The 25,150-nt window shown below is 46.1% G+C and overlaps 1 protein-coding gene across 8 annotated transcripts in view; it reads right to left on the bottom strand.

The window, feature by feature from the left end:
* TSGA10 (testis specific 10) overlaps positions 1–25,150 on the bottom strand; it is an 80,015-nt gene that overhangs the window by 28,364 nt on the left and 26,501 nt on the right. For all 8 annotated transcript variants that reach the window (XM_043537288.1, XM_037898528.2, XM_043537248.1 and 5 more), the window contains 4 exons: positions 23,544–23,695; positions 20,547–20,662; positions 15,724–15,878; positions 7,563–7,618 (listed from right to left, as the gene is read on the bottom strand). In XM_043537288.1, the coding sequence (XP_043393223.1) occupies positions 7,563–7,618; positions 15,724–15,878; positions 20,547–20,662; positions 23,544–23,695 (479 nt within the window). The remainder of the gene's footprint in view (positions 1–7,562; positions 7,619–15,723; positions 15,879–20,546; positions 20,663–23,543; positions 23,696–25,150) is intronic.

Raw genomic sequence — 25,150 nt, 5'->3', positions numbered from 1 at the left:
TGGAGGGCTTCCGAGAACTCAACCAGAGTGAGAGGCAGCTCCAGCCAGTTGTCGGACTGGCTGTCAGGAGGTCATTGCAAAGCACCCTACAGTCATTGGAGTCGGTTGGATCCATGGAGAAGAGGCTGGCGTAGAAGGCCCTGGCCCTCTCACGCATCTCCACTGGATCCATGAAGGGGGCGCTGTCCTCCGCCAAGAGGCGGATGATGTGCTTTTTTGCCCCCCTCTTTTTCTCCAGGGCGTAGAAGAAGCAGGAGATGGATGCAGAATCAAACAAAAGCACCGCAGGACTGACACAGGAGAGTGATAGATGGGAAGTATATAAACCCCAGGATGATCAGAACCTTATTCCCTGTGGACTGAGGAGAGATTACTACAGGTTAATTAGAGCACCTGGAACCAATTAAGGCCCTGCCAGAGACCTAATAAAAACCCCTGCTTCAGTCAGGTGAGAGATGGGAAGGAGAGCTGACTCTAGTTTGAATTAATACTGTTGTTAACCAGAGGATCAGAGCACCAGGGGAAGGGAAACCTTGCTCAAGCAGAGCAGAGGGACTCCCCAGTCACAAAGAACCGAGAGAAACCCTGCCCAAGGGGAGAGAGGTCAGGAAGCCCGAGAAGCTGAAGGGGCAGTGTGGGAGCTAGCCCAGGGGAAAGAATCACAGCTTCAAGTGCTTAGTCACTGTCCATAGGGCCCCTGGGCTGGAACCTCAAGTAGAGGGTGGGTCCAGGTCCCTTCCCTGCTCCCTTTCCCTCTCCCACCAGGACACTAGCAGAACCATCAACACCCAAGAATAGGGGAAGAGGCAGCACCCTGACCCATCACATGAAGGAAAAGCGCAGGACCCACCATAATAGTATCGGCCATTTGCCTCATGTGGTGTTAAAAGTGGGATTCCGTGCTGTGGACTTAATCCAGGGTGAGCCAAAACCATCCCAGCTCCAAGATGGACAATGTGGTCAAAGCACTGCTGTAAGCCACAGCGGCTCAATAGGAGGCTACCTGGGTCCAGGCAGCTGCCCAACAGGAGGCAGTACGCCTGCAGCAGGAGACCAATCATCTGCTGATGAGCCAGGCTGCCCAGGACTAGGCCATGCTGCAGGAAGTGGTGAACCAGATGAAGAGCTGAGCTGAGCCGCAGCTGTGACGAGACACGGTCTGTACAAGCCAGCAACTGCCTGCAGAAAATGATGCGGGAGGATGATGTGGAGGTGTACCTCCTGGCCTTCGAGAGGGCAGCCCTGTGGGAGGCCTGGCCGTGAGATCAGTGGTCTGGCATCCTGGGCCGGTTCCTGTGTCAGGAGGCCCAGAAGACCTACTACGATATAGCCGCGGAGGCTGCGGCAGACTACCCCAGTTGAAAGCAGAGATCCTGGCCAGCTCTGAAGTAATGACGGCGTTGCGAGCCCAGAGGTTCCATGAGTGGCGATATAGTGAGGACAAGGCACCATGGTTGCAACGGTTTGACCTAATCCACCTGACCTGGAAGTGGCTGTGCCCTGAGGCCCTCAGCTCTGAGAAAATGAGGAGCTTCTGCTGCTGGACCAGTAGACGAAGGGGCCACAATCAGGCCTCCAAGCCAGAGTTGGCCACAATGACCCTTCCACCTATAACGAGTTGGCCACCCTTGTAGAGAGACAACTGGCAGCCCATGAATTGTTCCAGATTCCAGGGGAACCATAACTGGAAGGAAGGGCGCTGAGGAGCAGCCTGAGGCCCTGAAGGGACCGGGGGACTTGGAGGGAGAGAGCTGGGGGAGCAGGCCAAATAGCCCAAGGCAGAGGGTGACAACTGGGGTAAGGTATCAGTGTTACTTGTGTGGGGAATTGGGGCACATAGCAGCCCAGTGCTCCAACAGGGAGGAGCCCATGCAGTGCAATCTGGGGGAACATGGGAAGCGATGTAGCCTAATCGGCCTGATGGGGGTTGCAATGACCCCACATGGGTACACAACGTTGGTAAAAATGAATGGCACAGCTTTGGTGGATTCTGGAAGTGCTGTCACGCTGGTCTTGGGGAAGTTAGTGGGGCAAGACACAGGAGTAACGTGTGTCCATGGCATGGTAAATTTCTACCCCATGATCCCAGTGCGGATTGAGTTCCAGGGGAACACTACCAAGGTGACTGCAGGGATGGTCCCCAGATTCCCCTACCCTGCCTTAATCGGTAGGAATTTCCCAGGGTTTGAGAACCTAGGGTTGGAGAACCTACTCCCCCCAAGTAGAGCTAGGGGAGGGTAGCAACCCCCGGGCTGAGACCGAGGTAACCATGGATAGCCCCACCCGAATTTTTGTCGGATTTGCCCCAGAATTATTTTCATCCCCTGAGAAGCCCCGAAAATGTAGTCCAGAAAGAAAGGCAGATAAAAGGTTAGAACCCAGGATTTGGGCGGGGAACCAGAACTCCCTGGTTGGTAGGCAAACCCGTCCGGGAGGCCAGGAGACAGCTCTGACCAGTTTGGACCCAGAGGCAGTCCCCAGCACCAGTAGGAGCAACCCAGGGGGCAGAGTTGAAACCAATCCCATAAAATTAGGCCAGATCAAGTCCCGTATGCGAGAGTTTCGGGCAGGACCAAGCCTACAACCTGCTATATGCAAACGTGAGGGAGAAGGTAGTAGAGGTAAACAGCATATCCATGGAGGGGAAAAATCAAAGGCCCAGGGCCGTACTATGTGATCAAACACAATCTCTTGTACCAGGTAGTGCAAATACAGGGGGGAGAAGTAAAGCAGCTCTTAGTATCACGGAAGCACACAAGGGAAGTGTTAGAGCTAGCGCACAGCCATTTATTTGGGGGAGAGCTAGGAGTAGATAAGACCCTGGATAGAGTCCTAAGGAGGCTTTACTGGCCAGGGATATAAAGCGGAAGTCCAGCGCTATTGCACCTCCTGCCCAGAATGCCAGTTGCACAGCCCTGAACCTTATTTACAGGCCCCGTTGGTGCCCTTGCCTGTTATTGAAGTCCCTTTCGAAAGGACAGCCATGGACCTAGTGGGCCCACTAGAAAGATTGGCATAGGGCCATCAAAGCATACCTGTCATCCTTGACTATGCCACATGGTACCCAGAAGCCATTCCGCTAAGAAGCCCCACGTCCAAGGCAATAGCAAAATGACTGCTCCAGGTTTTCGCTAGAGTGGGCATCCCTAAGGAGATCCTGACCGACCAAGGAACTCCCTTCATGTAGAAATTAATGAAGGACTTATGTATCCTAGTCTGCATCCAGGCCCTGCAGACCTCAGTCTACCATCCTCAAACAGATGACCTGGTTGAGCGATTTAATTGTACCCTCAGAAGCACGATCCAGAAGGTGGTGGCCCAGGACAGAAGACTGGGATACTCTTCCATTGTACCTGATGTTTGTGATATGGGAGGTTAACCAGGCATCTACTGGATTCTCCCCCTTCGAGCTACTATATGGACACTACCCACACGGCATATTAGATATGGCCAAGGAGGACTGGTAAGAACAGCCCAACCCAGGGAAGAACATCACTGAGCACGCGGCACAGATAAGAGCACGAATAGCCTGAGTGACCCCCATAGTATGAGAGCATTTGGAGAAAGCACAAGAGGCCCAGCAAACCTATTACAACCAGCGGGCAAAAGCACAGAGATTTCCATTCAGGAGAACGGGTGATGGTGCCGACAGCAGAAAGCAAGCTCCTGGCCAGCTGGCATGGGCCACGAGATAGTGGAAGTCATTGAGGACATGGACTATAAGGTAAAGCAACCAGACCGCCAGTAGGCCAGAGCAGATCTACCACATCAACTTACTGAAACCCTGGTGCGACTGGGAGACAAGTCTGGTCACCCAGGGAGCTCCACCCCAGGCAGACGATATCCTTCAAACTAACCGCGGAACAAGGAACAGAGGTCATTGATATGATCCAGCAGAACCAAGATGTGTTCTCCATGCAGCCAGGCCGTACAACAACGATCCAACACCATATCGTCACCTGTCCCAGAGCAAGGGTAACGATAAAACCATACCGAGTACCGATGGCAAAAAGGGAAGAAATTAGGATGGAAGTAAGGAAGATGCTAGAACTCAGGGTTATTGCAGGATCCCACAGACAGTGGTCCAGCCCTATTGTCCTAGTCCCCAAGCCTGATGGCACCCTGAGGTTTTGTAAATGACTTCCGGAAGTTGAATGAAATATCCCAATTCAATGCCTACCCGAAACTGCACATTGATGAGCTAGTTGATCAGTTAGGCAAGGCCCAATACTTGGACTGAAGAAAGGCTACTGGCAAATCCTCCTGGCTGAGGATGCCAAGGAGAAAACCGTTTTCTCTATACCCAACAGCCTCTTCCAATACACCGTCCTCCCTTTCGGACTCCATGGGATCCCTCCAACATCCGCGCTATCCTGTCATGTGTAACTTGTCGCTTAAACCAGCCTCTGCACTTGCTGACTGGAAAGTTGCTAATGTAGCACTGATTTTTAAAATAGTCTTCAAAGGCGATCCTGGCAGTTACAAGCCTCTGAATCTAATTTCAGTACCAGGCAAATTGGCTGAAACTATAATGAAGATCAGAATGATCAAACACATAGATAGATGTGATTTGTTGGGGAAGAGTCAACATGGCTTTTGTAAAAGGAAATCATAGACCACTAATCTCTTAGAATTCATTGTGGGGAGGGTCAGCAAAAGTGGACAAGGGTTATCCATTTGCTATTGTGGTTATAGACTATCAGAAAGCCTTTCACAAGTGCCATCATCAAAGGATCTTGAGCAAAGTAAAGAGTCATGGGATAAGCCAAGGTCATCTCATGAATCAGTAAGCAGTTAAAAGATTTAGATAATGACATAGAGAGTACACTTATAAAGTTTGTGGACGATACCAAGCTGGGAGGGGTTGCAAGTGCTTTGGAGGATAAGATTACAATTTAAAATGATTTGGACAAACTGGAAAAATGGTCTGAAGTAAATAGCATGAAATTCAATAAGGACAAATGCAAAGTACTCCACTGAGGAAGGAACAATCAGTTGCACACATACAAAATGGGAAATGACTGCCTAGGAAGGAGTACTGCGGAAAGGGATCTGGGGGTCATAGTGGATCACAAGCTAAATATAAGTCAACAGTGTAACGCTGCTGCAAAAAAAGCAGACATCATTCTGGATGTATTAGCAGGAGTATTGTAAGCAAGACATGAGAAGTAATTCTTCCGGTCTACTCTGCACTGATTAGGCCTCAGCTGAAGTATTGTGTCCAGTTCTGGGTGCTACATTTCAGGAAAGATGTGGACAAATTGGAGAGAGTCCAGAGAAGAGCAACAAAAATGATTAAAGGTCTAAAAAACATGATCTATAAGGGAAGATTGAAAAAATTGGGTTTGTTTAGTCTGGAGAAGAGAAGACAGAGGGGACATGATAACAGTTTTCAAGTACATAGAAGATTGTGACAAGGAAGAGGGAGAAAAATTGTTCTCGTTAACCTCTGAAGATATGACAAGAAGCAATGGGCTTAAATTGCAGCAAGGGAGGTTTAGGTTGGACGTTAGGAAAAACTTCCTGACTGTCAGGGTGGTCAAGCACTGGAATACATTGCGTAGGGAGGTGGTGGAATTTCCATCATTGGGGATTTTTAAGAGCAGGTTGGACAAACTCCTGTCAGGGAGATAATACTTAGTCCTGCCTTGAGTGCAGGAGACTGGACTAGATGACCTCTCAAGGTCCCTTCCAGTTCTATTATTCTAAGATAGGAAACAAAGGGTAGGAATAAATGATCAATTTTCACAGTGGAGAGAAGTAAGTAGTGGTGTCCCCCAGGGATCTGTACAGGGACCAGTGCTATTGAACATATTCATAAATTATCTTGGAAAGGGGGTCAACAGTGAGGTGGCAAAGTTTGTAAATGGTACAAAATTACTGAAGAAAGTTAAGTCCAAAGCAGATTGTGAAAAGTTACAAATGGATCTCATAAAACTGGGTGATTGGGCAAGAAACTGGCAGGTGAAATTCAATGTAGATAAATGCAAACATTCCAAAAAGACTAATGGATAAATTACTACAACCCCCGGCAAGTATGCCGCTGCCTATTTAGACGACAGTCATTCATAGCCCTGACTGGGAGATGCACCTAGGAAAAGTAGAAGCAGTGCTAGACGTCCTCAGACAGACCAGCCTCACCGCCAACCCTCCCAAGTGTGTGGTGGGGCTAACCAAGGTCAGATACCTCGGGTACGTAATAGGAAGGGGCTTGTTGAAACCCCAATGGAACAAAGTAGAGGCAATACAGGACTGGCCCTGACCAGTCTGCAAAAAGCAAGTCAGAGCATTTTTAGGGATAGTGGGGTACTATCGCAGATTCATCCCTCACTTCGCCACGAGAGTCTGGCCATTGACAGACCTGATGAAAGCTAGGGACACAGATATAGTAAAGTAGACCGATGCGGCGGAAGACACATTCACAGATTTAAGGACAGCCCTTTACAATCATCCAGTGCTCATAGCCCCAGACTTCAAGAGGGAATTCCTCCTAGAGATGGATGCCTCGGAGGTAGGGCTAGGGCCCGTCCTTTTGCAGATGGTGGAGGAGGATGAGCACCCGATCCTGTAACTCAGCCAGAAACTCTTCCCCAGGGAGGAACAGTAAGCCATTGTCGAAAAGGAATGTCTGGTTGTTACATGAGCCATGAAGACTCTCTGATACTACCTACTAGGACAGCAGTTTACCCTCGTGACGGACCACACCCCACTCCAGTGGATGCACAGAAGCAAGGAGAAGAATGCAAGAGTGACCAGATGGTTCCTATCCCTGCAACCCTTCCAATTCCAGGACAGCATAGGGAAGGAAGCCAACACAGCAACGCTGATAGCCTTTCGCGACAGCACTGCCTCTCATCCTAAGTAGCTCAACACCATGGTTTTGGGGGGGTGGAGGGAGATTGAGCAGAGGGCAGCAGGAGAGTGATAGATGGGAGGTCACAGGATAATCAGAGCCTTCGTCCCTGTGGACTGAGAGGTTACTACAGGTTAATTAGATCACCTGGAGCTAAGTAAGGCCATGCCCAAGGCCTAATAAAAACCCCTGCTTCAGTCAGATGAGAGAGGGGAAGGACAGCTGACTGTAGTTTGGAGGAGTACTATTGTTGACCAGAGGATCAGAACATCAGGGGAAGGGAAACCCTGCTCAAGCAGAGCAGAGGGACTCCCCAGGCGCCGAGGACCAAGAGAAACCCTGCCCAAGAGGAGAGAGGTCAGAAAGCCTGAGAAGCTGAAGGGGAAGAGCAGGAGCTAGCCCAGGAGAAAGAATTACAGCTTCAAGTGCTTAGTCACTGTCCATAGGGCCCCTGGGCGGAGTAGAGGGCAGACCTGGGTCCCTTCCCCACTCCCCTTCCCTCCCCCACCAGGGCACTAGCGGAACCATCGATGCCCAAGAATAGGGGCAAGAGGCGGCACCCTGACCCATCACACAAAGGAAAAGCACGGGACCCACCATAATAGTGTCAACCATTTGCCACACTTGGCTAACAATGCAATATTTTCACAGATTTTATAGTTATCAAACTAAAACCTCTATGATGCTATAACTGGAATCTGAGACTTACTTTGATGATTGCTCCATCTCAGAAATGAGATCCTTCAAACCTGAAATGGTTTCTTCCTTGAAAAGAGATAAAAACTTCAGTAAACCTGTTTCTCCCCCGTTAATAAAAGAAAAGGATTGAGCAAAATCAGAAATACTGCTTTTCTTCTGGCTCAGTTAGCTCTCCAGCTTGATGTAATTGTCTACATTGAAACTCATTCTGGTTTTGCAAAACTTCACCATACATTTTATAAAGAATCACTATGCCAATAGTATACAGTACTTTGACTTGGCCAGGACTTGTAAAGGTCTAATCACCTACTTGCCACTGGGGAGTGGAGGAACCAATAATATTAGATTCTGCAAAAGTTAAACTTTTTTTTTTTTTTTTAGAACTTACATTTCTTCATCCTCCATGGTTACAAAGATAATCTCCTGAATGTGAACCAAATGCTAGCAGATACAGTGTGTCTTCCTAAGACTGCTGACAATTAGCTCCATCTTCTCATAGCTTTCCTATAGTGCAGCTAAATGAAAACTAAACTAGAGTGTCAGCTTTTACTGTTGCCATTTAATTCTGCTGACAGCCCGGAAAGCAGGGATACCAACAAGAATCAAATCAATTTCATTCTGAAAGAGACAGGCTGGGAAAGAGGGCCCAAAACTGGATGGAGACACTTTCCCATATTGGAGCAAAATATGATGACCTGGCATGCTGATTCACTGATACAAATTTATTCATGATTTAGGGGCCACATTCTCTTCAAAGAGAAACAATTCTTAAATGAACAATTCTTTTTCATAAAGCTTTAATGTCAGGAAAGTTGTTGCCTATGCTGGCTATGCTGTTAGCTTATAGATCATTCTGCAAGGTACTGAACATCCTTAAAATGATTTAGATAAAACTGGTGCAAATCCCTGTGTAGACAACTTTATTATACTTTAAGAGTGATTTATTTCAGTTTAGTTTAAACTGATACAAAATCAACTTAAACTAAACTGAACACTTCAAAACTGAAATAAGAGTGTCCACACACAGGTCTGCACCAGTTTTAATTAAATCAGTTTAAATTCATACCTTAAATTAAACCAGTGCAACTTTCTCATGTAGACAAGCAAAGGATGTTGTTATTCAGACCTAACTGCAATAATAGAGGGCAATGCAATTTTGGGCTGAATAAACAAAGCCACAATTCATGGGAAAGGCAGGAAATAGACCCTTTCTATATGGCTCTGGTATAAACAAAGCCCGAATAAAATGTTCAGCTCGTCAATCATCTTTTTGGTAATGAAGTGTCCAGAACTGAAGGGCGTTTAGAAGAGAGCAATAAAATGATCATGGTGCTGGAAAGAGTTAGAAGGAAAGTTTAAAAAAGAGATAAATATGTAACACTTGGTTATGTAAAGCTAAGGGTATTGATTGTAGTTCAGACATACTCCTGCGAGCTTTACTTGAGACTAGCATTGCTAAAAGTAACTGTGTAGAGGAGGTGGTATGGGTTTCATTGCCCCACCTGGAAGAGAGGGTTACTCACTTTGTGCAGTAACTGAGGTTCTTCGAGATGTGAGTCCCTGTGGGTGCTCCACTTTCAGGGATTGTGCGCCCTGCACCTATAGTTGGACAATTTTGACAGCAATACCTGGCTGGGCTGCACATACGCTCTCCCTTTCTTGCACCTGCAATGGCAATTAACTAGTGCTGTGCAGCCCCCCGCCCCCAGTTCTTTCCTTACCACAGAGGATTTAATTATAACTCTGAAGTAGGGGGAGGGTAGTGGAGCACCCACAGGGACTCACATCTTGAAGAACCTGTTACTGCATCAGGTGAGCAATCCTCTCTTCCCCCCTGTGGGTGCTCCATTTTAGGTGACTGTAGAACAGTGCCCCTCAGGGGAAAGGAGGGGCTTCAGAGTTAGGCTTGAATGGACGATAAGACAATGTGTCCCAACCGAGTGTCAGAGGCTGAGACCTGACCAGTGATGTAGTGTTAAATGAATGTGTGAGATGTCCAAGTAGCTGTGTTGCATATGTCAGTAATAGGCACATCATGCAGGAAGGCAACTTGTGTCTACAGATCTTGTGGAGTGTGTTCTAACACATGAGGGGGGTTATAGGTCATGTTGTTGGTAACAGAGCTGAATGCAATCAGAAATACATCTGGAAAGTCTGAGCTTAGAGATGGGTTTGCCTTTGGAGCGGTCCACGGTGGAGAGGAGCAATCTAGGAGTTTTCCTAAACAATTTGATCCATTCAAGATAAAAGACTAGCGCCTTTCCGATGTCCAGGACATGGAAAACTGCTTCTTGCCTGTCCTTGTGAGGTTTAGGGAAGAACGTGGGAAGATGGATAGGTTGATTGATGTGGAAGGAAGAAAAGACTTTAGGCAAAAATTTGGGGTGAGGTCACTGATCTTGTTTTTGGAAAAAACTGTATAGGGTGGTCCAGCCATAAGAGCACCAATTTCTCCCACGTCTCGCAGACGTGATGGCGACTAGGAAGGCCACCTTCAAGGAAAGATGTAGAAGAAAACACATGGCCAAAGGTTCAAATGGGGCAGTTGAGAAAGAGAAATCGAAGCACTAAAGTCAGGTCTCATGGGGATGCTGGGCCTCTGGGTTCTGGGTAGAGGTTGCATACTCCCTGGAGGAATCTTTTTGTAATTGGGTGAGCAAAGATAAACGCCATCCACTGTGTCATGGAATGTTGTAACGGTTGCCAGATGCACCTACAGTGAAATCATTAAAAGGCCAGATTTCTTAAAGTAGAGCATGTAGTCCAGGACGACTGGTATGGTAGAGGTGGTGGCGTTGATTTGTTTATTTAGGCACCTCATGTGGAATCTCTTCCATTTGTGGAGGTATGCAGCCTGTGTAGTCGGCCTTCTGCTGTTTAGCAGGATGTCTTTAACGTCCTCAGAACAAGTTATCTCCTTGCCCTGGAATCATTGAGGAGCCAGACTGAGATGGAGCGACTCCAGGTTTGGATGCAGAGTCTGACCCGTGTCCTGAGAGAGGACATTTAGAAGAAGCAGGAGGAGACATAGGGGGCATGATGACATCTGTTTCAGGTATGGGTATCAGGTTTGTCTGGGCCATGCTGGTGCTATCAGGATGACTTTAGCTGCATCGATTCTGATCTTGTGCAGGATCCTGGACAGCAATGGGGCAGGAGGAAAAGCGTACAGGAGGGGTGCGTGACATGAAATGAAAAATGCATTGCCGTTGGATCCTGATCCCGATCCCAGTCCCACTCTGGAGGGAAAAGCTGGACATCTGCTGGGGGGTTTTTGTAGCAAATAGGTCTACTGCGGGGAACTCACATAGTTGAAATATGACTGGATCATGCACGTGTTGATTTCCCACTTGTGGTCATTCAAGAACCTTCGACTTAATGCATCGGCTGTGATATTCTGAGACCGAGGCAGGGAGGTGGCTGGTTTGGTGACATTGTGTTGTATGTACCATGTCCAGAGTTTTATGGCCTCTGTACAAAGGGAGTGTGATCTCGCTCCTCCCTGTTTACGTGGAACATGCAGGTTACATTGTCCATCGTTATCTGTATGTTTTTGTCTTTGATCAGAGGCATGAAGTGGGCACAGGCATTGCGAACTATGCGTAGTTCCAGTACATTGATGTGGAGTGTTGATTTGGAAGGAGACCATCTTCTCTGTACTAGGCCATAAGAGCTTCTCTGTACTGTGAGCTTGCCTAGGTGGGCACTCCACCCCAGAAGAGGGGCATCCGTTGTGATTATCAATTCGGGAGGAGGCTGAAGGAAAGGGACACCTGTGCCGATGTTGTGCAGGTGACTCCACCATTGTAGCAAGTCCTTGACCTTCATTGGCATACTCAGAATTTTATTCAAATTGTGTTTGTGTGGCCTGAACGCTGTCTTGAGCCAACTCTGCAAGCAGTGTATGTGCAGCCTGGCATGTTTCACCATGTATGCGGTTGCCGCCATGTGACCTAGTAACTGAAGACAGGTCCTAGAAGACAGGACCTAGTAACTGAAGACAGCCAATATCCTTGGGCTGTGCACCGATGTATTGATGAGGTTCGTTAGAGTGGTGAATCTCTGAAAAGGTAATGATGTGGTTGCTTCTAGAGAATTTAGGTGCACAACGATAAAGTCCAGTTTCTGGACTGGCATTAATATGGACTTTTGGAGGTTTATTTGTAGACTGAGACTGGTGAAGAGCGATATTGTTTGGTGCATGGCTGCGACGACTTCTGCCTGAGTGTCAGGCTTGATTAGACAGTCATCTAAGTAAGGGTATATCGTGACCCCATGCTGGTGAAGGTGAGTTGCTGCCACAGCAAGGACTTTAGAAAATGCCCAGGGAGCCATGGAGAGGCCAAAGGGTAGTACTGTATATTGGAAATGGTCCTGTCCCAGTACGAATCAAAGAAATTTCCTGTGTGTAGGGCATATAGTAATGTAAAAATATGCATCTTGCAGGTCAACGGCTGCAAACCAATCCCCTTGCTCCAGTGCTGGAATGATTGTAGCTAACGTAACCATCCTGTATCATTGTGTTCTTTGTTCAGCTTCCTGAGATCGAAGATGGGTCTCCATCCTCCAGACTTCTTTCAGGTTAAAAAATAATGGAAACAGAAGCCCTTCCCTCTGTGATGTACCGGAACTGGATCTACCGCACCCATTTGTAGGAGATGCTCTACTTCCTGTCTCAGGAGGGGCTCATAAGAGGGGTCCCTGAAGAAGAATGGGGAGGCAGAGTGGGTAGAAGGGATGGAGAGGAACTGATGGCCTAGCTAGTCTTGATCATTTCCAGTAAACATCTGTTGGAGGTGATGGTTGGCAGTTTGGATAGAATGGTGTTAGACAATTGGTAAAGGGATGGTTGGTGGGAGGTAGTGTTGGCAGCAAAAGTTGGGGGAGGTCTGGCAAACCCTTTGCCAAACCTTCAAATCTGCTGTTTAGAGGTTGGTTGTTAAGATGTGGTGGCTCGGGCAGAGCTTAGTCTGCGTCTGGGTGGTCTCTGTCTGTGCCTCTGGTTATCATATTGTCTCGGTTGCTGTGTGTACGGGGCCTGTCTGGGACACTGCGATGTATAATACCTGCCTTGTTTGCGTTTTGTTGCAGGTGTACAGATACCAAGAGACCTGATCATGGACCTCGAATCTTTCAACAAATGGAGCGACTTGTCGGTCTTGGCGGCTAACAGTTTTGGACCCTCGAACAGAAGGTTCTCTACCTTGGACCGTGGCTTGGACCTCCCTAGGGAAGCCTTACAGATGAAGTCAAGAGGCCCGGTGCATTACTATGGCGGTGGCAATGGTAATGGTCCTTGCTGCTGTGTCAGCAGGGTCCAAAAGAGGCCTGAAGGGCAACTCTAGCTAAGAGGCGGCCCTCAGAAATGAACAATGTAAACTGCTCTCTTTTGTCCTCTAGTATGTAGTCAATAAAGTCAGAAAATTTGGAATAGTTTATATGGTCATACTTCACCATAAGGGCTTCATAACTGGCGATCCAGAAGGCTGATGAACAGGTCTTGCAGCCAAGTAAATCTAGTCTTTTCCACGCTTTATCATAAGGAGCAATTCTAGAGTAATGCTCTTTGCCCCATTCGTTAACTGCATCGATTGCCAATGAATTTGTCTGAGGGTGTATGAATAGAAATTCCATCCCTTTTGAAGGGATGTAATATTTTTTGTCCACTCTCTTACATGTGACCAGGATGGTAGCAAGGGTCTGCCAGATATTTGTGGTGGGTTCCATGATTCCGGAGTAAATCAAAAGGGCAATCTTGGAGGAGGTGGACATGTGGAGTATGTCCAAGAGCTCGTGACGTGACTCGGAGACCTCCTCTAGGGTTATCTGGAGCATCTTCGCTTTTGAAGAGCTCCTGGAAATTCCTGAACTCATCTCCAGCAGTAGTCATAAGGGGCATAACATCTCATCTGGTGAGAATGAAGTGCAGGTGGCATGAGCTGCCTCCTGAGCTAAAACTTCTTCCATCTCCTCAAGGCTCTGTTCGGGAGGGGCAGCTGGTGGCACTGTGGATCTTTGTGAAGAGTGCCTATGTACCTCCGCGGAGTCACTTAGGGGTTTGGGGTAAAACAGTCTATAAGCTGCCCCTGGGTCCCAGAATGCTCTTTGAGGTGGTAAGGGCATAGGTGGGGGCCTCAAGGAGTGACCATACCACCCTTGCAATTCAGACCCTGGCGGAGGCTTAGGACACTCCTGATGTATGGACCGAACTCTGCCTTCCATAGGTGAAGAGTGTTGAGAGGAAAAAGCCTCCCCTTCCTCATCTTCATCCTCCTCACTAGAGAAAGGAGAAATGGCTCCAGTTGGCGGAGTGAGCAGTAGTGAAAGTACCGAAGCAGTACTGGTACTGAGTAGAGGCGATTCCGGTACCGGGGAAATTTTCAGGTCCTTCAGAGCAAGGAACTGTTGAGGCTGTGGTACCATTTGAGGTACCTGTGTGAGAGGTGGTACAGAGAATGGCGGTGGTACTAGGGGACCTTGTGGTACCAGTAGGAAAGGAGCCGACAGACAGCGTGCCAAGGACGGTGTGGCAATGTGCGGTGCAGTGTCTGTGCTATTCAACATAGGGCCAGCAGGTGGTGCTGTTGCCTTTTGTACTGCAGAGTCGCTCAATACCGAGCACTTCGTCTGTGCTGCCGGTGCCGAGGTGAAGGAGGCAGTCTTCTGCCTGCCCTCCTTCTTAGAGCCTGCCCGCTTAGAGTCTGCAGCTGAGACAGTACTGCCAGTACCCGAGGTCCCTGCTGACTCAAAGGTACTAAGCTGTGGGGCGGCTGGTACCGATGTAGTGGACAGAGTCAGGGAACATTTCCTCTTTCACATGGTCTTGGTAGGGTTAGTGTTATTTCTCCTCTTTCCAAGTACTTTAGGAGACACGTCCCTTCCGTGTGGTGTGGAGGAGAGGGGTCTGTCAGAAGCCGCCTAGGGCGGCAGGAGAAGTTTGCTAGCCTGGGTCTGAGGCAGGACGGAGGGACTTCTCCAATAGGATAAGTTTCAGTTTAAGGTCCCTCGCTTTCCTAGTCCACGTCTTAAGATTGTGGACTGGCAACGGGTGGACTTCTGGGGCATATGAGTTTCCCCCAGGCACCAAACACATTGCAAGCATCTGTCAGAAAGCGGAATTGCCTCACAACAGCAGAGGCAGCGCTTAAGGCCAGGTAACCCTGGCATTCTGAGGAAAAATAACATCCCTTAAGGGGACAAAAGGAAAAAAAGTTGGTGTGTTTTTTTTAAATGCAGGAGAAAAAGAAATAAAAGGTTCTTAACCAACTAACCTAACTGCACTAAGCTACTTGACTAAACTAAATCTGAGGTAAAGCAGGTGCACACACTGCTGGAGCTCCGACTCAGACCACAGGAGGTTAAGAAGGAACAGGGCTGGGGGAGGAGCAGCACATCACTAGGTAATTGCCACTGCAGGTGCCAGGCGGGGAGAGCATATGTGCGCCACAGCCAGGTACTGCTGTCGAAATTCTCTGACTAGAGTTGCACGGTGCACAATCACCTAAAGTGGAGCACCCACAGGGACTTCACTCGAAGAAGAATTCTGGATACCTACTTGCATTTCTGACACATCCACACTGCTACTTTTAGCAATGTTAGCATGGGTATATCTACCTGGGTTGCAATCACACCTTGGACTGCAGTAAAGACACATCCCAAGGGGAGATGTTGAATGCTTGAGCCCTGTGAAGGGCCCATTTGCACTACAAACTGGAAATATACTGTAACCATTTCAAGGGATAACAAAGTTGTAACTACAATCACCAATTTGGTTGTATTGGTTACATAAATGGACCCTAGAAGAGAAAATTAAGTCTGAATTTCAAGAAAAAGTTTCTGAAAGTGAAACTTATTAGCCTGTTAGTTTAGTCTGCTTCACCCAAAGAAAGTGGTGAAAATCCCATCTTTTGTCATTTTTAAAATTAGACTGTACAAAACGCTAAGGATGGGGAGCTCCACATTGGCCTAACTCAGTTGCTATTGAAGTCAATGAGAGTTTTTTATGGACTTTAATGGGAGCAGAATTTAGCTAACACTGAGCACTTTTGAGGATCCCAATGATGAGGTGGGGGGTCCTAATGGGTCCTCTGCATATATAACTATTATGAAAAATGTTTTAAAACTAATGAATCAATAATAAATTATATAGAAATTTACATGCAAGAACATACTTTAATTGCCAGGGTTTCTTGAAAAGAAGAAATTTTCTCAGTTTTTTCATCCACACATTCTTGTAAGGAGTCCCTTTCTGTATCCAGGTCAGCAATAGTTTCTTTGAGAATATGGATTTCTTCTTGTTGTGAAATATTTTGTTTCAAAAAGTTATCTGCACATATAATCATAAAGGCCTCATTTTTATTAACTCAATTTAAAATAATTATTTTCCATTTCACATAGCTTGATACACTTTTAAACCACAAAAAAACATAACTAAGGCCCAGAACCAGCAAAGCACTGAAGCATGATGATGGGGACAGAAATAGTTCTACTAATGTCAATGGGACTACTCACATGCTGAAAGCCTGTGCTTGAGTGCTTTGCTGGATCAGGGCCTAAGTTACTAAAGACTCAATGCAAATTTACCCCTTTTTAGGGTGTTTTTTTAATTGCAAATATTAAGACTATTAAGACAATAATTATAATAACTCAATAATGTAAATTGAAGTGCCTAGGAAATAGGTTTAAAACAGAGCAAAATAGAGTGCAAATTACAAAATGTAAAGCTGGGTATTATTAAACTTTCTTGTCCTTGTGCAAAACGTTGGTCTTCTCTGTTATGTTAAGAGAAAGACGTTTACTTAAGAGAGAAAGATCTATAAATGCTAATTATAAACCAAAAAAGGACATTGAGTATTCCACACAAGAGTATTCAGAATGAGTAACTAAAGAAAAATAACAAATTCATAATAAAATATCACGTAACTACTGCAAAACACTTTTAGAAGGCTGTAACTGAATTATATGACACTAAGGCAGGGGTGGGGAAACTGTTTGGCCCAAGGGCCACATTGGCATTGTGAAATTATATGGAGGACCGGGTAGGGAAGGCTGTGCCTCCCCAAACAGCCTGGCCCCTGCCCCCATCTGCCCCCTCCCACTTCCTGCCCCCTGACTGCCCCCCTCAGAATCCCCGACCCATCCAACCCCCCCTGCTCCTTGTCCCCTGACTGCCCCGAGCCCTATCCACACCCCCGCCCCTAACCCCCCGGAACCCCACCCCCTATCCAATCCCCCCCCCCGCCCGCTCCCTGTCCCCTGACTGCCCCGACCCCTATCCACACACCCACCCTCTGACAGCCCCCCCAGGACTCCCACGCCTATCCAACCACCCCCTGCTCCCTCTCCCCTGACTGCCCCCCAGAACCTCCACCTCATACAACTGCCCTCTGCTCCCTGACTGCTCCTGGGACCCCCTGCCCCTTATCCAACCCCCGCCCCCCGCTTCCCCACCCCCTTACCATGCTGCTCAGAGCAGCAGGAGCTCGCAGCCTGGCCGTCCGGCCAGAGCCAGCCACAGTGCCCAGCAGGAGCAGCAGGCCACAGTGCTGGCAGCACAGCGCGCTGAGGCTGTGGGAGAGGGGGGATAGCGGGGAGGGGCCGGAGGCTAGCCTCCCCGGCCAGGAGCTCAGGATGTGGCCCGTGGGCTATAGTTTGCCCACCTCTGCACTAAGGGTAAGTCTACACTGCAGATGCGAGAATGCATCCCAGCAGATAGACAAATGCTACTCAAGTTAGTGCTCTAAAAATAGCAGTGTGGCCACGGCAGCATGGGCTAGCTGCCTGAATACAGTTGCACCAGACCCCCTGGGTATGTACTCAGGCGGCTAGCCCAAACCACCTCCTGTGCTACTGTGTCCACACTACTATTTTTAGCGTGCTAACTAGAGCAGAGCTAGCATGTGTCTCTCTATTAGTGCTGGAAAGCACGCTCACAGCTGCAGTGCAGCTACACACATACATACATACTCTACGTAAAGCAAACCTAGATCATGCTCTATCTATAACTTGTAAGAAATTACCAAAAGTTTTAGTAGTTAAGAAATAACTAATGAAATGTTTTTGACACAACGAATGCCTACATGCATATGTATTACACACAAGGCAACTACATTTAAAAGAAAAGTATTGAGGCTGCAAAGTCAAGAACTCAATACTCCTTGGGGAATTCTGTGCCAAAAAATGCAAAATTCTGCACCTAAAAATGCAAAATTCTGCATTTTTGTCAAAATAATGCAATATAATCACACCAGTTCCACTTATTTTGTTAATTTATTTAAATTACCGTACAGAAAAAACAATCACAATAACTGTTCAGCATTTCCTAAACACATGAAAGTTAAGTTACAAATACTTGGTAACCAAGACCCTGCATTCCAGTTATAATCCTGGATTTTCATTTAAATTAGATTACTTTTATTTTGGTGTTCTGTAAAGTAGAATGTTGTTTTAAATTGCTCAGACTTCCACACAAGAAAGTCATACAGTTTTGCTAATCATTGTCCTGCATTTTTTTTAAATGGATAAGTAAAATAGATCCTGAGCTGTAATCTAACCCCATTGTGCCTCTCTGGCAAAGGAAAAAAGCAAGAAAGCACTTTGACCTTCCTAACTGAGGATTCCGTTCTGTCATTTAAAATAAGTCTCCTTTACACCACTCTGGAAAGGTAAAGGAGCCTTAACTGACTAAGAATGGAAACAATGGGAACATTAGCAGCCAGCCTGTTTAGTTGTTACATTTCTGCTCTGCGTCAGGGATAGAGACTGCTTCACACAGCCCTACATCTCCAAACCTAGGATGCAGCAACAGCGAGGAGAGGGACAGAGTGAGTCTCTCTCACTCATTCACATGCAGGCAGGTGCCCAGCCCCACCCCCTAAACATCTCTCCATGGATGCGTGGCCAGCATCCCTCCACTCCCCTGCGGTCATCTGCTCTCTGCTGCCAGCTGCTCCCAACAGATGCACCTGGGCTGCTGCGGAAGGAGTGTGTGTTCCCCACAGATTTCTTTGCTGTCCCATTTTTCTACAGGGGAGCCAAGAAATCTGCAGAAGGTATGAATTCTGCACCCCCCGCAAGGTGCAGAATTCCCCCAGGAGTAACTCAAAAGTTATGACAGACCAGAATTAAGGTTGCCTGTGCTACTTTAGTTCAGTCTCCTTATGCATACATATCATCATACATCCTTTAGTTATATTATCACAGTTTTTCCACTGCCTCATTCAGTGTACAGAATAAGGGATGCTCACTCAGTGAGCTGCTATTTAATATTTGTTTTCTCCTTATTGAACATGTGCCCCCAAGACTGTATTACTGCAAATGAACTACTCATCAATTCTGCAAATCAGTCTCCAGGGTCTCAAGTTTGGCACCCAGAAAATGAGGAAAAAACAATTAGTGACCACTTTTAAAAGATGTGGTTTATTGGCTTTCCTAGCATCACACAGGAACTGTGTGGCAGAGGCAGGGACAGAATCCACTTCCCCATGGCAGCATTCAGCTGCCTTAACCATGAGACCACCCTTTCTGCAATCCCCTGCCTCATTCATCCACACCTTCCAACAGGAGGGAACCAAATGGCTTGGGGGTGGCATGATAATTATACATAATTCAGGCTTTCACCTGTAGGTCATCAGTACAAAGCCACCCTCAGTCAGTCATTAGTTTATCCCTGGATGCCTTTGAGGAGCAGTGGGCACTGTCAGGGGTTCTCTGCTCAATGTCCACTTCTGAATCCCTGATTCTTTACCTCTCACCTCACTCCTGCTCCTGTTTTTTCATTTGTTACCCCAACTACTTTCTTGTAGCCTGGACTTAGTGGTTCCTCCCCCTCAATTGAGGGGGTGGGCCCTTATTTTTGGGTGAGCCTAGATCTGCCTGCCCCAGTGGTACAAACAGTATACAACTTCCAAGGGGTACTCTGCAACTATGGGGCCTATTTCAAATCCCTTGTTAAGTCACGCCTCCGAGCAGAGTTCCTCTGGGCAGTGTCCACTGACTCCTTCAGATGCCTCTGAGGAGCAGTGGGTGCTGTCAGGAGTTCTCTGAGCTGTCTCTCATTCCGGTTCCCTAATTTTTAGCCTTTGACCTTCACTCCTGTCCCTGTTTTTTTCCATCTGTTGTCCCCAGAATTTATTTGTGGCCTGGGTCCCTCTTGGCTGAGGGTTTTTAGCTTTGGGCGGGGTTAGGTCCCCTATCTCCCAGGGACCACAACAGGTACACATAAGCAACTGAAAACAAAATCTCATATAATAGAAAACGTTGGGCAATTTTAATTGTAGGTTTTGCCACCTATAATAAATTTTCTTTTCTTTTTGCAAACTGCTGCATTTTACTTTGGTGAGTGCAGATGATGTTGACTGTGATCTAGAAAGTAGTTATCCAGTGCTATATAACTGGACTCTAGTTTAGTCAAATGCCCCACCATTCCTGTACCCATCTCTTTTACTTCTGTCTTTAGCATATTGCTCTGTACTGCATTTGAAAATTTATTGTGACTACTTACATCCTTAATTAAAGGAACAGTCCCAGGAAGTGCTATCTCAGCACCTTGCAGGATTGGGAGCTCCAGTTTGTTAAGCAAATATTACTGATGAGACCAAACAAATCAAATAGGTAACAAAACTTATTGTTCAACTAATAATATGAGCAGTTTATCAGGAACAACTTCATTGATAACCATCTTAATTATGCTGGTCTGAGATAGGGAGAAAACTCCTTCTAAAAACAGAAAATAAGTTGTTTGCTTTTTGTCAATGAAAGTAAGAAAAAAAAAGGTTTTTGATGTACCCATAAGCTTTCCTCTAGCCATAAAATATAAGACTATTTTAATTTTGAATTTCTGGTGACAAATTAATTGTTTTTCCTTTGTACTACTGGAACACTTAAAATAGTATAAAATAAAATAGTTGAGTAAACATTACTTTTTATATAACGTGGAAGAAGTGAGGGAGAGAAAGCAATACTACCATTAATTTTAACTAAATATCTAACTCACCAATTTTTTCATCCAAAACCATAATTTTCTCCTGGGTAAGTTGTAATTCATATTTTTTTTTAGCAAGATGTCGCTGTGTCTCTGAAAGACTCTGTTCTGTCTTTTCATTTAATAAGCTGTAGAAGCATTAAGAGTGACAGCTTTAATGCAAACATTTTATATTAAAATGGCTTTTCTCACATTCTGTAATGTCACCACAACTGCCAAAGTTAAGTAAATCAGCATTTCTTCAGATATTTCAAGTAATCTCGGATATTGCACCAACGTTTATCTTAGTCTATCTTTGTCTATCTTTAATTGTGAAGGCTGATCCATTCCTGTGAAGAATCCAGTTAGAAGGGTTTTGAGAGAATGGACAGCTCAAAGGATTAAAATAAAATAAAGCTTTTAATCAACTATCAACTCTCTATTAGAGTTCTTTGAGGGGGTCAACAAACATGTGGACAAGGGGGATCCAGTGCACATAGTGTACTTAGATTTCCAGAAAGCCTTTGACAAGGTCCCTCACCAAAGGCTCTTATGTAAATTAAGTTGTCATGGTATAAGAGGGAAGATCCTTTCATGGACTGAGAACTGGTTAAAAGACAGGGAACAAAGGGTAGGAATAAATGGTAAATTTTCAGAATGGAAAGGGGTAACTAGTGGTGTTCCCCAAGGGTCAGTCCTAGGACCAATCCTATTCAATTTATTCATAAATGATCTGGAGAAAGGAGTAAATAGTGAGGTGGCAAAGTTTGCAGATGACACTAAACTGCTCAAGATAGTTAAGACCAAAGCAGACTGTGAACAACTTCAAAAAGATCTCACAAAACTAAGCGATTGGGCAACAAAATGGCAAATGAAATTTAATGTGGACAAATGTAAAGTAATGCACATTGGAAAAAATAACCCCAACTATATGTACAATATGATGGGGGCTAATTTAGCTACAGCTAATCAGGAGAAAGATCTTGGAGTCATCGTGTGGATAGTTCTCTGAAGACGTCCACGCAGTGTGCAGCAGCAGTCAAAAAAGCAAATGGGATGTTAGGAATCATTAAAAAAGGGATAGAGAATGAGACGGAGAATATCTTATTGCTCTTATGTAAGGTATGCCCACATCTTGAATACTGTGTACAGATGTGGTCCCCTCATCTCAAAAAAGATATACTGGAATTAGAAAAGATTCAGAAAAGGGCAACTAAAATGATTAGGGGTTTGGAACAGGTCCCATATATGAGGAGAGATTGAAGAGGTTAGGACTTTTCAGCTTGGAAAAGAGGAGACTAAGGGGGGATACGACAGAGGTATTTAAAATCATGAGTGGTGTGGAGAAAGTGAATAAGGAAAAGTTATTTAATTGTTCTCATAATATAAGAACTAGGGGCCACCAAATGAAATTAATGGGTAGCAGGTTTAAAACAAATACAAGGAAGTTGTTCTTCACTCAGCTCACAGTCAACCTGTGGAACTCCTTGCCTGAGGAGGTTGTGAAAGCTAGGACTTTAACAGGGTTTAAAAGAGAACTGGATAAATTCATGGAGGTTAAATCCATTAATGGCTATTAGCCAGGATGGGTAAGGAATGGTGTCCCTAGCCTCTGTTTGTCAGAGGGTGGAGATGGATGGCAGGAGAGAGATCACTTGATCATTACCTATTAGGTTCACTCCCTTTGGGGCACCTGGCATTGGCCACTGTCGGTAGACAGGATACTGGGCTGGATGGACCTTTGGTCTGACCCAGTATGACCATTCTTATGTTCTTAGAAAATGCCTAAGACTGGGATGGGCAAAGTTACAAACTGTTATAAATCATGACTGAGATGCACTGATAGAGCTAGATAGCGAAGCTTATACCTGCTCATACTGTGCTTTGGAACTGGAAAGAGCTATTAGTGCTACTTTGGAGGTATGAGAACAATCTTAAAAATAACTGAAATTAAGATAAAGAACACAGATTTTTTTTGATGGTGCTCATGAAGCTGAGAGACTAACAGGAAGTAGCAGTTTCTCAGATAATGTAGGCCTACATCTTAATGTAGGCCACATCTTAAAAGAGAGAGAGTATTGTGGGCCAGCTCCACTCGCATTCACAATTCTGTGGAGCAGCTCCCCTGTCCATTACAGACCTACTTATAACAGTGCAACATTCACATGGCAACTACAGCAATTACTTGTAAGTAACAGTAGACATGTATTTGAAGTATGTTTTAGGGAATTAGATTTTTTACCATCTTGGAAAAGAATCACAGTATCTTTCCTTCCAATGTGTTCCCCTATCTCCTGTATATGCTTCTGTGCCACCTTGTCCTCTTCTTCCCCACTTCTCTGCACATGCTTCCCTTTTGTTGATCGTTCTCCCTTGCCACCTGGTTCCCCTCTTCCTCCTGCACATGCTGCCTAACTTGCCTTCTTCCCTGTAGTCCTCTCGTGAGGATGGCTCATGGCTCTTGTCCCACTAGTGGCTCTTGGTAGTGGCTAGAAGTTCCAGTCAGGCTGGTAGCTCCAGTCCTTGAAAGAAGCTCCAATATCATTTCCTCCTCTTGGAGCCTCTCTCAAGGACAGAGAGAGGGAAGCTTGAGAAGGCCGAAAACCTGGCTATTACATGACATGTATGTTTGTTTCTGTATTTACTTCAATTTATAGAAGTAAACAAAGGTCTTAAAGGAGTTAAGCTGCTGACTCAACAATATCCAACAAAATGTAACACTTAAACACGCCTAGAAAAATCCCTAACCCCACAAACCTCAATCCCCATAAAATTTCACCTTTTGCAAAAGCCAGAGAAAATAGATATGCCTTGCAGCATGCTCTGAAGGTCAACAAACCTAGGCTATATCAGACCAAGGTGAAGACTGGGGAAGGGAGGAGAGCTGATTAGAAATCTGAGGGCCCCTCATGAGAGCACTCTGTCACAAGCTCCTTCTCCTTTAAATAAACAGAATAGCTTTGAAAAAAACAGTGGATATATGCTTATTTTTATAATTGCAGTAGTTTTTATGTATATGCTTTTATTTACCTCAGTGAAGTACACTCCGCTTTTTGTCTGCTGAGCTCACTTTCTGAATCCAGTGCCCTTCTTGCCAATATTTTCATCTCCATTTCCACAGAATCTATGGTCTCTTTCATCAGTGCTATCTTTGATATTTGTTCCAAACGTTCACTGTCAAGCTATAGGAGTAAAATGACTAAACATTAAGAACTGCAGAAAAAAACAGTTATTAGCTTTCTTGTAACTGTTGTTCTTCGAGATGTGTGGCTCATGTCTGTTCCAATTAGGTGTGTATACAAGCGCGTGCATGACAGCTGGAATATTTTCCCCCTAATAGTATCCATAGGGTTAGCCTGGACACCCCCTGTGGTCGCACCTTCATGGCGCTTGATATAGCGCCCTGCCAAACCACCACCCTCTCAGTTTCTTCCTGCCGGCTACTCTGATAGAGGGGTAGGAGGGTGGATATTGGAATGGACATGAGCAACACATCTCAAAGAACAACGGTTATGAGAAGGTAACTGTTGTTCTTGGAGATGTGTTGCTCATGTCAATGCCAATTAGGTGATTCCCAAGCCTAAATTTGGAGGCGTGGCGGAGCTTAAATGTTCACTGCCCGCAGCACCGCTTACCAAAGGCTGCATTGTATCTGGCCTGCTGGGTAATGGCATAATGCAATATGAATGTATGAACAGAGGATCACATTGCCGCTCTGCATGTTTCCTGGGTTGGAACATGTGCCAGGAACGCTGCTGACGAAGCCTGTGCCCTGGTGGAGTGTGCTGTGAGCGGAGGGGCAGGTACCTTCACCAGGTCGTGGCATGGTCGGATGCAGGACATGATCCATGACAAAATCCTTTGGAGGAGACTGAAAGCCCTTTCATTCTGTCTGCTACCGCGATGAACAACTGAATGGACTTCTGGAACGATTTGGTTCACTCAATGCCCAGCGAACATCTAGTGAGTGAAGTCTTTGTTCCCTGCTGCTTGTGCGCAGCTTAGGATCAGAAACTAGGAGAAAAATGTCCTGGTTGACATGAAACCGGGAGACAACCTTAAGGAGGAATGCTGGCTGGGATCTGAGCTGAACCATGTCCTTGTGGAACACAGTGTAAGGAGGCTCTGATGTTAAGGCCTTGAGCTCAGACACCCTTCTGGCTGAGGTTATAGCTACCAGAAACACACACTTGTACAAAAGGTAGAGCAGAGAGCATGTTGCCAGCGGTTCCAAGGGTAGCCCCATCAGTCTGGAAAGAACCAGATTGAGGTCCCAGGCTGGGACCGGCTGTTGGATGTGCGGATATAGCCTGTCGAGACCTTTCAGGAAACAACTGACCATAAGGTTGGCAAAGACTGACCAGCCCTTTCCACCTGGATAGAAGGCAGAGATGGCAGCCAAATGAACCTTTACTGACGACATGGACAGCCCCTGCTGCTTAAGATGGAGAAGGTAGTCCAGTATAAGGGAAATAGACATGAGCGTCAGAGACAGATAGTGTTGCACTGACCAGACTGAAAATCTCTTCCATTTGGCCAAGTAGGTAGCCCTGGTGGAGGGTTTCCTATTGCCAAGGAAGACTTCTGTGACCGGGTCTGAACAGGAGAGCTCCATCGGGTTCAGCCATGGAGCTACC

This window comes from Chelonia mydas, chromosome 1 (assembly GCF_015237465.2).
Source record: "Chelonia mydas isolate rCheMyd1 chromosome 1, rCheMyd1.pri.v2, whole genome shotgun sequence".
NCBI classification, from domain to species: Eukaryota; Metazoa; Chordata; order Testudines; family Cheloniidae; genus Chelonia; species Chelonia mydas.
This window is presented reverse-complemented; position numbering and strand designations above follow the sequence as displayed.